This window comes from Vigna radiata, chromosome 9, assembly GCF_000741045.1.
Source record: "Vigna radiata var. radiata cultivar VC1973A chromosome 9, Vradiata_ver6, whole genome shotgun sequence".
NCBI classification, from domain to species: domain Eukaryota; kingdom Viridiplantae; phylum Streptophyta; class Magnoliopsida; order Fabales; family Fabaceae; genus Vigna; species Vigna radiata.
This window is the reverse complement of record NC_028359.1, coordinates 5,034,689-5,048,274: the sequence shown is the minus strand read 5'-3', so window position 1 is coordinate 5,048,274 and position 13,586 is coordinate 5,034,689. Positions and strand designations below refer to the sequence as shown.

Below are 13,586 nucleotides of genomic sequence, written 5' to 3'. Positions count from 1 at the left end.
GTGGAGAAGACTGGATGTAACTCAGTTGGAGTGAACCAGTAACAAATATTTGTGCGTTTATCTCTTCTCTTGCCTAAGCGTTTCTCTTACAAAACCTGCAGTTGTGTTTTTATTTCTAAATACAAGAACCTTTCAAGCTAAACGATTACTCTTTAACAAAGGAAGTTCTTACAAACTCTATAGTATACATTCTGAATAGCACGACAAAAGTAATTCTTCTTCTAATATCTTTTTATGTCGAGCATCTAAGCGTTTAAAAGAAAATCACAAAGCCTAATAATGTGCTATATCAGAAGGGTTGCAACAAGAATTTTTCCATTAACATTATTCAACCTCCCTTCTAGTGTTCTTTAGGTACTTCATGTGGCCCATTAAAGGTTGTAACATCCTAAAATTTCTGAAAAGTTTAAACATTTAGAGCACTATTTAGTGGTAACAAAATTCATTAATTATCTATAATAAGATCTAATTGTGATTGTAGTTTTTTAAAACACAATGGATACTTTTTTCCAATTCTATATAATCCATCACCTACGGTTCCTTTGATTCTAGGCCTTTAGTGACCTTTTCCAGTTCCTATGCTACTTCCACCATTTGTTCTTATCTCTGCTCACGTATAATTATAGGATTATTGTAGAAAAAAAAAACAAGTAGAGAAAAAAATAAGGGTAAACTAATGCATATAAAAGAATAAACTCAATATAAAAGCAAAGATTATCAAAACATATTTCTGAAATAAAATCAGTTCTTAGCTTAGTCTTTATCAATTTTCCCTTATGTTATAATACATGTAGAGCATATAATCTTTATCAAAACTAGTCTCACTATGTTCTTATTCCAATTCAACCATCTCATTATAATTCTTAAGACTCAAACAAACTCTCAAGTTATTTCATTTAATGAACATTCTCATTAAATTTTAGTTTAGAAGCACAAAATAGTTCATATTCATTTAAAAAAAAAACAACTATCCAACGTCAACCCACCAACTCTATCCAAAATTTCAAGTACATTATGCCCAAATGGCTCAAATATAGAAATATATTTAGACATTGCTTCCATAAGACTAATGTATTGAATAGACTTGTAAAACTCTACACTTGTCATGTTGTCTCCCAAATCCTTCATTGGTGTTCCATCACTCAAGACCAATGTCCCTGACCAACAAGGTTGACCTCACTAGCCCTCTAAGTATGGTCCTTTTTGCATATCATATCATTTTTCATGTGGAACCTCCTTCGGCTCATACTACCTAGAAATCATACTCTCTATAAGTGAGATACTAGTTAAGTCAGGATAGTCTCACTCCTAAAGTCTCATTCAATACATTTTGACACCTTAAACAATAGTATTTTTCCATGAAAATAGTTAGTAGAACTCAACTACACATCATCACTACAAAAGCAAGTTCTAAAATTGATAAAATAGAGATCTTTTTGTCAAAATTTATCAATTTTTGTGCAATACTGGATAACTACCATCCAACGCCCCACCCATGTAATTATGATGCTCAACGGTGTTCAAGGTTCACCTAGTTGTAACAAGTCAATGGTTGGGTTTTTAAACAATTTGAAAATGGCAACCAACACTATGTTCACTTGTGTGGATTGTACTGTTTACAAAGAAAAGGAACGATTGATTTGAGGGATGGATCGTGTTCGGTTTCAGGGATTTGCGAGAAAGGAAACCAAGCAGATTTGCGAGATGCCCAATTTTTCTATCACCCGCTCCTATGAGATGATTTGGGTGAATGGAGAGTAATTATCATGTTTACCCTTCGTATACCACCTCCAAAGCTGGATAAAAGGTTCCAGAAACGTTGCACCCTTCCATGATTTTTTATGTTTCAGGTTTGTTGTTTTTTCCAATTGAATATATGAGATGCATATATTTTGTACTTGTGAAATGAAACTTTATGACACTGTCAGTATAAGCGTCTCCCTAAACACTTATGAGAAAAAAATAAATTCATATTTTATATTATAATTTTTTTAGATTTTTAAAATTAATTTTAATAATTAATTTTTAATTTTTATTTTTTATAAACATTTTTACAATTAAATATAACATTAACAAATATCATTTTATATTACTTTAATACTTATGAGCATTTTGGTAATTTTCAATTTTTATCAATTAAACAATTTTTTTAAAACTGTCATATCAATCAAATCTTACACTAATTCTTAAAAACTTTACTTCTAAATTCACTCTCAATTACCTTCAAATCCATTCAAATAAACAAAAAAAAAAAAAATCACCCTCAAATTCTCTCAAATTCACTCTATCACTCTCCCCCAAATCATCTCCCTCAATCGTCCTCAAATGAACACACCCTAAGACTTAAGCTCTCTGTCAATAATCTCATTCAAGTGCCTAAAATCTCCTTTATACACCAAATTCACAAAACAACTCATGTCCATTCATATTAACCATCATAGTCCTCAATTATAAACATAAAATTCATAAAACAAAATTTCTTTTACAACTTCTGATTTTCCATTCAAACATTTATATTTAGAATTAATATTAAATAAATGACTAATTCCACTTACCACAAGAAAGATTCCTAATACTTTTTCTCTTACATAGTTTCAAAATGTACATTTGCTCTGTCTGCTCAAACAAAAGTCTAATCAATGATCAGAGCATAATTTCATGACCACTAACAGATAAAGATCCATCTAGGTAGAAAAACTACATGCAATTGAAAGAAATGCACATGCAAGGGAGAAAACATATTGTTGGAATGAAAGGATAAAAAATTAACTTACTTTATTTCAAAATCCAATTAGTTTAAAATGATCCTTAACCCTTTAACAACTCAGGGATGATATCAATTTTTTTAAATGGATGAGCATGGAGAAAGAAATTGAGAAAAAAATTGAGGAATGAGGGTTTTAGGTGAGAATATGGCCTGAAAGGAAAATAACAGAGGAGGTGGAACCCTTTCTCACATGTATATTCCTCTTTTCTCTCTTTTAAAAATCATAAATTTATTTTATTCTTTTATTATATTTTTGCTCTCTTCTTTATCATGAACGTTACAAAGGTAAAGTCGTTTTGTGGTCTGCTTTACTTTTTTACTTGTATTGATAATTATCCTAGGAAATTATGGGTCTATGCACTTGAGCAAAAAGACCAAGTGATTTACAAGTTCAAAGAACTTCATATTTTGGTTGAGAGAGAGTAGAGGAGAAATTGAAATGCATTTGTATTGATAATGGTGGTCTATGACCTCGATTCTAGCTCCAACCAAGGCTAAAGATCCTTATATTAAATAAATATTTTAATTACTTTTGGTCACTGTTACTATGATAGCCGAAGCATAAGTACTATTGGCAGTGGTTATGATAACAACCGAGATCATACAATATATCATATTTCAATTAGTTATTTAGTTTTGTTGGTAATGTTGTATTAATTATTAAGTGATTGATTAAATTGTAGTTTTAGTATAAAAAATATTTAAAAAAAAGAGAACATTTGATGTCTCTTAGAGCACTAAGAAACATTAAATGTTGTCCATTTTTAGTTAGAAGTAACGTCAATTGAATGTCAGTATGTTGTGATACCTATCATGTAGGGACATTAGACTACATGATCAATATCCTTGAATGTCTATTTTCAATACTAACGTCAATTTAACGTCTCCGACTAAGAGATTGAAGTGTTTCTTCTAATGTTAAATATCAAAAGTAACAAACGTCCAACGTGATTTTTGTAATACTGTTTTAAGCAAAATTTTGATAAGTCTTTTCTCTAAATATGATTCAAAATATAATTGGTCTCATAAACTCATTATAGGTTGATTTCCTAAAAAGTTAAAAAACCTATATATATTCATCCAAACTTCTTCTAAAAACATCAATATAGATTTTTTTTTTAATTTTATAACTAAATTAATAAATGAATATAATTAATTTTTTTTCCATGTTTAATTAAACGTATGGATTTTTTTTACCACACTATAGGTATAAGAGGTAGAGATGTTCAAAAATGGGTTTGGACTCACTAAAAATAGCTTACTAAATAAAACTATAAAAATTACTCCAACTAAAATAGAACTACAATTTTAGTTTAACACGACATTCTATTTTATTAAACTAAACCGTTTCTCTTTTTTTTTTTCAACAAAATTGAATTAATTTAATTATATGACCTGCCTTCTTAATATAACAATTTGATTTAAAAAATAGAAATAACTTATTATTCTATTTCTTTTATCTTAAATTCATACATGAATTTATTTTATTTATAGGCAAACTGTATCAATAAAAACACTGAAGTCATGAAAGAAAATAAATCATTACTGAAATAGTAAAGTTTCCACCATGACAACAATGTGTAATTTTCCTGTGTAATTTATCATAATGTATTCAAAACAATTTTTAATAAATAAAATTTACAATCTACGGATAGAAAATCATCATTACTATTTAAAAAAATATCGATAACGTAAAAATAAAATAAATTTAATTTTATTTATTTTTTTATAAAATACTTTAGTTTTTGTAATCTAATTAAGTTTAATTATTATTTTTTAATTAAATTATAAATTTTTGATAAATTTATATATTTTTAATTATATCTCTGTTACTTCTTTTTATTGAATATTCAAATTTTTTAATCTTTTCTAATTAAATTTATTTCATTTATTTATTTTTAATTAGATGAAATGTTATTTTATCCATTATTTTTATTACTATTATTTAAAACAGTGATGAAAGAAACATTCCCTTTTACTAGATGGTAAAAAAGATAATGGACAATGATATTTAGACAACATTTTTTTGACAACATTTAAATATTAATTATGTGTCAATATGTTATTGGTCAAAAATTACTCCACAATAGTGTTTATAATTATTATTATTTATAATAGAGTAATTTTTGACCAATAACATCAAAAATTACTTCATAATCTTTTGGCAATTGTAAACATTTTTTCCCCCTCAAATATTCCTTGGTTTCTTAAATAAGGATAAATAAAATATTGTGAAAATATGTGAGAAAAAATGGAGTTGAAATATTTTTATAGTTTTAGGAAATAAAATTATTATACAAATAAGTTTATTCTTTAGAACTAAAAAAAATTATTAAAAATAATATGATATTATAACATGTATTCATAAGGTATAAACTTTTATGTTTAGAATTGTTTAATTACTTTTTAAGAAAGTTTAGTTTGTATTTTTTACTTGAATTTAGTTTGGTCTCATTTTTTTTCCTTTTTTAATTATATTTTTTTTATTATAGTAAATAATTGATTTGCTTTAAAATATGATAATTATTAACCCAAGTTTAATTAATATAAATTTAATTGAAAACTTTCAAATCTATAATAAACTTAAATATAACTGAGCGAATTTTTGAAAGTTAATTTAATTCTTCGAAAAGCCTAATAAGAAGTAGAAAGACACTTTGTTTTCTTTAAATTAGTTGAATAATAATTAGAATAAAATCTGAGAGCGAGAAGAAAAAGAAAACATTTTTACTCTGGTGATGAACTTCAGAAATGTATGCAGTATTTTGGGGGTCATGGCTTTTGCTCCTTCTTCTCATTATTTTGAGTTGTTTCTCTGTCAAAACACTCATCTCTCTCTAAACCCTTATAAACCATAACCTGTGATCCGTTTATCAATTTTCGACCTTATCATAGGTTCGGTTCGTCGTTAGACGCATGAAAGATTCGAATACGGATCTATTTGACCCGGTTGTGGCCATGGAATCCGACTGGTCTCGCGCTGGTTCCACCTCCGACGCCGATTTCGCCTTCGCCTTCAACGACAGCAATTTCTCCGACAGGGTTCTTCGGATCGAGATCATGGCTGACCCTGCTGACGCCGGACCCGATTCCGACGGTTGCGCCACCATTGCCGATTGGGCGCGCCACCGCAAGCGTCGCCGTGAGGATATCAGAAAGGACACAGGTCCTGTCTCTCTCTCCCTCACTTCCTCTCTCTACCTGTTTCTGTTGTTTTTATGGGGAAGATAATTTCTAGGGTTTCTAGAATTGTTCACTGGCAGAAGTAGAAATGGTTGTGATTTGCACGTACAACGTGTTTTTTACAAAATTAGAAAAAAATGGATTATTGAAGTGTTGAAACTGGAAATATAGATTGAGTGTTATTTTGTATAAATTTGATAGATTTTTTTTCTTCTTCTTGAAAGTGAATGTTAGATATGGATTACGTAGAAGCGAGTGTTTTTATCATTGTGTGGCTAATATGTGCACTCTTTTTGGTTCAGGCACGGAACCTGCTGCTGTGCCAGACGAGCACATTTTGAACGGGAATCAACCTGATGTGGATGAGCGTGAAAACCAAGATGAGGAGGCTGTTGCAATGGTTGAAGAACCTCATTCTGGTATTTGAATTGAATACCTTTAAAGTGTTATACATATAGCGTACTGGATTAGTATTTTCAATAACTGTTCTTTGTTTTCGGAACGTAATTAAATAATGTTGTCCGGACAGTTGGTGGAGTGGAGGGTGGTGTAAGGCGAGAGTAGAGTGTGGAATTGAGGTAGAGCTCAAACAAGATCAAAACAGAAGATGAGAACATATGCTTTTCTATATTGATTTTTTAAAGTAACTATTTCGGAAATCATTCTCAAAAATTTTGGATGAGAAATAGATTGCTGATTAGGTGTGAAATTGTTTTGGAAAAATTGTTTTTAAATCTGAAAAATGAGAAGGGAATGAAACATGCCCTCGTTTCCCAATTATCTTTAGGAATCTACATATTTTGCATGAAAAATCCTCTAATTTAATCGTAAATGTACGATTTACACACGAGTGTGATTGTTTAGAGAAGTTTATTTGTTATCATAAAATATGACACTCTCATTTGCTTTTAAACAAGGAATGGATATTGATATCTTTATGGATATCTTTTGGTTCCTTCTCTTTTAGTATGAAGTTATCATTTCTGCTCTGTGAATACTCGAGTCTGGTGTGGTTAATTCAGGTGATGAAGCTACAAATAGTCATGATTCGGACTGGAGCATGGACTGCTCTGCAGGTGCCGTTGTTAGAGTTAAAACGCTGCACATAAGTTCTCCTATCTTGGCTGCTAAAAGTCCTTTCTTTTATAAGGTTGAGGAAGAACTTTCTTCTTTATAGGGTACATTTGATTTTTTTTTACCAGAAATATATTTGCTTACTGGTATGTATTTACTGAAGCAGCTTTTCTCAAATGGGATGAGGGAGTCTGAGCAGAGACATGTCTCCCTCAGAATTAATGCCTCAGGTAGGAATGTAGGAATGTACTTTGTAGATTCCTTGCACAGTTTTGCCTCTTTTCCCTCAAATGGTTACATTAGAAATGCCATACTTCTTTTTATGTTGCAGAAGAAGCTGCTCTCATGGAGCTGCTGAACTTTATGTACAGTAATACCTTGACCACTACTACAGCACCTGCTTTGCTGGACGTGTTGATGGCTGCTGACAAATTCGAGGTTGCTTCTTGCATGAGATACTGTAGCCGGTTATTGCGGAACATGCCTATGACACCTGACTCTGCTTTGCTTTATCTGGAGCTTCCATCTAGTGTCTTAATGGCCGATGCAGTCCAACCATTGACTGATGCTGCAAAGCAGTATCTGGCTGGTCGATACAAGGATATAACCAAGTAAGTGTTTCAGCTTTTTATTTTAATTTCAGTCACATTATCTGATGTTTACTTGAAACAAACTCTTGTCTAGATCTGGTGTTTACTTGTGTCAAGTGGCATTTACTACTTCCTCTGCCTCTTCATTTTGTCTCTCTTGTTAGCTGCTGGTATTAAAATAGATTTCAGTTGTAGCTGCTTTACTGTATTTTGTTTAAATTTCTCTCCATTTGGTGTTGGAAACTGGAAAGGGTCGGGGAAGAAAATGTGTGCTTTTAGAAGTGACTCTAATGTGTCTGTATTGTGTCTAATAATAGGTACCTTTAAGATAATACATCTGTTCTACTTTTGGTTGATCAACTGTGGTATATTTTGTTCCTTATTTTGAATAACTTGTTATGCGTATCTCTCCTAAAGCTCAGTTGTACATTCTGCATTTTTTGTATTGGACTTGATATTTTCCATTTCAGAGAAGTGTCCAAACAAGTTATTAATAGGTTATACGTAATTTAGAGGTTTATTCTATTATAGAATCCCATGACAAAAACGTCTTTGGAAAATACTTCTCTTTTTATGGAATTATTTATAAATGTCCATTCTTTTGTAGAACAGCTGTTTATTTTGTTGCTATATTTCATTGTTTTCATCTTATTATCATATTTATTTATGAATGCTAATAAATCTTGCACGTGACCAGGTTCCAGGAAGAGGTCATGGCCTTGCCCCTAGCTGGAGTAGAGGCAATACTGTCTAGCGATGATCTCCAGGTTGCATCAGAAGATGCTGTATATGATTTTGTGTTGAAGTGGTCTCGACAGCAGTACCCTAAACTGGAAGAAAGGCGAGAAGTCTTGGGTGCTCATCTTGCTCGTTTAATTCGCTTCCCTTACATGACCTGCCGAAAGCTTAAGAAGGTATTAACCTGTTCTGACTTCGACCATGATGTTGCATCCAAGCTTGTACTGGAGGGCCTATTTTTCAAGGCTGAAGCTCCACACCGCCAACGGGCACTGGCAGCGGAAGACTCTGCTTCTTCAAACCGTAGATTTGTGGAGAGGGCATATAAGTACCGACCGGTGAAGGTGGTTGAATTCGAACTTCCCCGGCAGCAGTGTGTGGTGTACTTGGATCTGAAGAGGGAGGAGTGCGCCAATCTATTTCCATCTGGGCGGGTATATTCTCAGGCATTCCATTTGGGTGGTCAAGGTTTTTTCCTATCAGCACATTGTAACATGGATCAACAAAGCTCTTTCCATTGCTTTGGGCTGTTTTTGGGAATGCAGGAGAAGGGGTCAGTGAGCTTTGCTGTTGACTATGAGTTTGCTGCAAGGTCTAGGCCAACAGAAGAATTCGTTAGCAAGTACAAAGGTAACTACATGTTCACAGGGGGAAAGGCCGTTGGGTATAGAAACTTGTTTGCTATTCCATGGACATCGTTTATGGCTGAGGATAGTCTTTACTTCATCAATGGTGTCCTCCATCTTAGAGCTGAGCTCACCATCAGGCACTGACCCCCATTTCTAGTTCTCAACTTTTCTATTCCAATTGGTAGCCCTGACCTCTTTTTAGATCTCGAATTATTATCATTCCTCATAACATGTAATCTTTCAAAAGCTTAATTATACAGGCATGTGCACTAGATTCAGAAGATATCTAAGAGAAGTCAACTTGCCTTCCATTCCTGTTCGCTCGAAAAAATCACTCTCGGTGTCGGAATTGAAATCACACCTTAACATATTATGACTCCATTTTTCTATTTGCAGTCAGTGCCTTTTATCAAGGACTTGTTTAAGAATGACATTTTTACAATTTTGCAGCAAATTAACATACGTTGAATATATTTATTCAATTTTAATTTTCTTATTTGGATAAAAAATTAAGTATTACAAAATATAAAAATACGAAAATAAACATAAAATAATACTAATGACTTTGATTAAAAAGTAATTTGTACACCAATATTGATAAAATAATTAATCATTACACACTTCTATAAAACTTTTAAGGATGTTAATGGAAAAACAATATCTATTAATATTGACTAAAACATATTAAATTTACATTGATTAAAAATTATAGTCATTAACATTGATTAAAAGAATTTAGCTCATGTCAATTGTTTATAGAAAACAGCATTAATTAAAAATAATTTTAATTAAATCTTAAAAAGAGAAGAAAGTATATATATATATATATATATATATATATATATATATATATATATATATATATATATATATATATATATATAAGGGGTTTGCTAACTTGCGCAATTGGTACATTTTAGGGTTTCAGTAGACAAAAATACCAAGGTTAAAGATATTTTAATAATTTTCATTCTTAAAATTAAAAAAATAAAAAAAGAAACCCCCAAACCCTTACCTACCTCTTGCATTCCTCTCAACCTTACTCTTTCATCTCTTTCACTCAGACTTTTTCTCTCTGTCATCCTGCTCTAGCCCCAATTGAAAAAAATCAAAAACATTTGTCTTATTTTAATAATTTTCATTCTCAAAACTAAAAAAAAAAACCTCCTTCATCTCTTTCACTCAAACATTCTCTGTCATCTCTGCACTAGTCCTAACTAAAAAAACACTCATTATTAAATAAAATGGTTAGAGAAAAAAAATACTTACATAAATAAAAAAATTAAAGCACCTAATTTTTTCTTTATATAATTTTAAATAAAATTTCAAGATTTAGAATTTTTATTGTTTGATTTTATATCATCGCGTCCGTCCCGTAGGTCAGGTTAAATGGGGACTCTCCCGTTGCCCCGTGGGGCGAACAACGATACCCCCACAGGACCGACGGTAGTTCATCAACCCAGGCCCCCTTTGCCTCGCCTAACGTTGAGAATTTTATTGTATTTTGATTTGTTTTTTCTTTAGTAAAGGAAAACAAGTTAATGAATTTCTACCAAAAAAAATTAAATGGCCACGGAGCAATGTTACATAGTGTCTCAGAATGTAAAGGAAGGATGCTCATAAGTCTTGGTGCAAGTTACGCAAGTCGGTTGTAATATATATATAGTTAAGATAATGAAATTAAAGAAATTATGAATGAACTTTTTTCGGAAGGTAAATATGTCAATGACTCAACTCTTTACAAAAGTAAATTGTTTAATAATGAGTGTTTTTTTAGTTGGAGCTAGTGCAGAGATGACAGAGAAAATGTTTGAGTGAGAGAGATGAAGGAGAAAAGGTTGAGAGGAATGAAGGAGGTGAGTAAGAGTTTGAAGTTTCTTTTTTCAGTTTTGAGAATGAAAATTTTTAAAATGAGACAAGTGTTTGATTTTTTTCAATTGGGACTAGAGTAGGGATGACAGAGAAAAGGTTGGAGTCAAAGATATGAGAGAGAAAGGGTTGTGAGGGATGAGAGAGGTGGGTAAAGGTTTGGAGGGTTTCTTTTTTTATTTTTTGTAATTTTGAAAATGAAAATTATTAAAATATCCTTAACCTTAAAACTTAATTCTTAATATATAAGGATATTTTTGTCTACTGAAATCCGGTACACATTGCTAAAATGTACCAACTGAAAAACAGGGGTACGCAAGTTAGCAAATCCATATATATATATATATATATATATATATATATATATATATATATGATTAAGTTTGACAAAGTCAAAACTTAACTATGATTAATCTTATACGGAGAAAACATCATTATTCCGACAACCATAGCTAAATCGACGATGTTCTCAATCATCGAGTCCAAGGTGGAAAAAGAATAAAAGTAATAAACGTAAATTTGAGTGAAATATATTTGTTTTTTAAATTGATACTTTGCGAATGAAATTTAAAATTTTTAGATTTAAGTAATCAAATTACTCTTTTAAATTCATAATATTTTAATTTAAAAAAGTCAAGCATATAAATATAAGAGATATGTGTATTTTTTAAAAATATAAAAAAGAAGAAGATGAATGTCTATTAAAAAAAATTGAAGAAATGTAAGTGTAATTTAGTAAAAATATATATAAAAGAGATAACTATTTTAAAACTTTTCAGGTGAATATCATTTAACATAAATTTAAGGAAAGTAAGTGCAATCTTTTTATTTTTTGGTTAAAAATAATTACTTTATAAAATAATTCTGTGGAATTAATTTGTCATTAATATTCACTAAGTTTTAAAAATTGTTTTGGAACTATCTAAAATAAAGTGATCGAAATAGCTGAGATTCTTCCTCTTCTTTTTTTTCTTTCTGCATTTTGAATTTTCTGATATACTTCTATAAATAGCATCTCTCATCACTGATTTCAAGTATATGCATTTACATTTAGAAAACCAAAACATATCTTAAATTTGACGCTTTACATCTGTGTATATTTCTTCCAATAAGAAAAAGGAAAGGAGAAATAAACACAAAATTAGAACATGAGAATATCTGTACGATGACATGTTTGTAAAATTAATGAGGTAGCATGAGAATATTCTTGTTGTTGCTGAACATGAATCTTATTCTAGCTGTATTAATTATCAAAGGATATATAAGAATTTGCATGGAGGCTGTAGAATCCAATTCTTGATCAACTTACCATATAAATTTAGAAAGTTCAGCATATAACTGCACTGTATTAATCTTCTTATGTACAAATGACACTAAACCAGATATACCAGCAGGAGTAAGACGATTTTGTACCACACATGTCACTTTTCAGCGATTGTGTGGTATCAATTTTCCCACATATGATTTGGTCATTTTGTTCCAACAATTTGATGTGGAATAAAAAGGAGACCAAAAACAAGTTGCAGAAACAGAGAGTAAAGAATCTTTGCTCACATAGGAAACATTCCCTGTGAACAAATATTGCTATAAAATAATAACATTTACTATAAACAAATTCAACAGCAAATACAAATATGAACACTACTCTTAAATGGGAAGAGAAAAGAGATGACAGAAGAATATAAGATTGTATTATATAAACCATGTAATTTCAATTCAAAATGCTATTTCTGATATATAGCGCACACGTTCTAAAATTATTTTCTGGTGTGACACAACCCTTCGTATGCTAATATTGTAAACTACGTGAGTGGTGTTGTTTCCTCTGACCTAAATTCCCATCAATGAAAGAAAATTCAGCCTAATATATTTGGAAGAACTCTAATCAAGATTTGACAAGACAACACCATTTAGCCTTTGTTTGTTTTGGGATGTTCAAGGGAAAGTGTGATATTAGATTTGTTTGTTTCATTGGTTTTGTACAAATCTCAAGGTGACTATTTGAGTGAGAACTATCCACATATAATTAAAAAAAGAAGGAACAGTTTCTTAGTTAATAAGAAAAGAAGAAGACGGAACCAAAGTTGTATGATAAACCAGAAATTTTAATTTCATGAGGACTGAGATGAATGATCATATCCTATAGTTTCTCTGTTTTAATTTTTGTGGGCGGCAACGTTAATTAAGTGAGGAATTCTAAATGTTTGGGTATGTGAATGGGAAATTGACTGAGAATTGGTCCAAAAAAACTCTTGAAAATTGACCTCAAACAAAACTAACTCTCATTTTTCAAGAATTCATAACCAACTCCTCAACTCATAATTCTAGTAATTTAATACCTACGTACAGCAGTTGTACATATACACTTCAGCTACTAGCTTTTTGGATTTCACTATCCAAATTAATGCTAATATCTTATTCTTGATACCAAAATTTTATTATCATTTATTTTCTAACATATTTAATAACTTGTTTATGTATATAAATAATCTAAATTACTAACTATTATTATTGATTCGCTCTTATCAGAATCGGCGTGAGAACACCACATGTGGAAAATGTCATATAAGGGCTTTTGGCCCATTACCTTTTCTTCTACTTTTGTTTTTTCGTTTTTTTTTCTTCCTTTCTTCTGTTTCATTATTTCAATTTTTCATATTAGGATAACAAAATTATTTGTGTATCTGGATATTCAATAAAATCTACAATAGATAATTAATATTTGTTAGTATTTAT

At 30.7% G+C, this 13,586-nt stretch overlaps 1 protein-coding gene across 1 annotated transcript; it reads left to right on the top strand.

The window, feature by feature from the left end:
* Window positions 1–5,470: 5,470 nt before the first annotated feature.
* On the top strand, window positions 5,471–9,451 carry LOC106773161 (BTB/POZ domain-containing protein POB1). Its single transcript, XM_014659862.2, has 6 exons — window positions 5,471–5,933; window positions 6,253–6,369; window positions 6,973–7,100; window positions 7,191–7,254; window positions 7,356–7,635; window positions 8,312–9,451. Exons 1-6 carry the CDS (start codon window positions 5,684–5,686, stop codon window positions 9,123–9,125), a joined length of 1,653 nt encoding a protein of 550 aa, XP_014515348.1. The 5' UTR covers window positions 5,471–5,683; the 3' UTR covers window positions 9,126–9,451.
* The last annotated feature ends 4,135 nt before the right edge of the window (window positions 9,452–13,586 follow it).

Excerpts from the sequence above, each read along its gene's own strand:
- LOC106773161 (XM_014659862.2), top strand. The coding sequence starts at position 5,684 with ATGAAAGATTCGAATACGGATCTATTTGACCCGGTTGTGGCCATGGAA. Across the intron at positions 5,934-6,252 it reads GGATATCAGAAAGGACACAG|GCACGGAACCTGCTGCTGTG; the intron begins GTCCTGTCTCTC and ends TTTTTGGTTCAG. Across the intron at positions 7,636-8,311 it reads CGATACAAGGATATAACCAA|GTTCCAGGAAGAGGTCATGG; the intron begins GTAAGTGTTTCA and ends GCACGTGACCAG.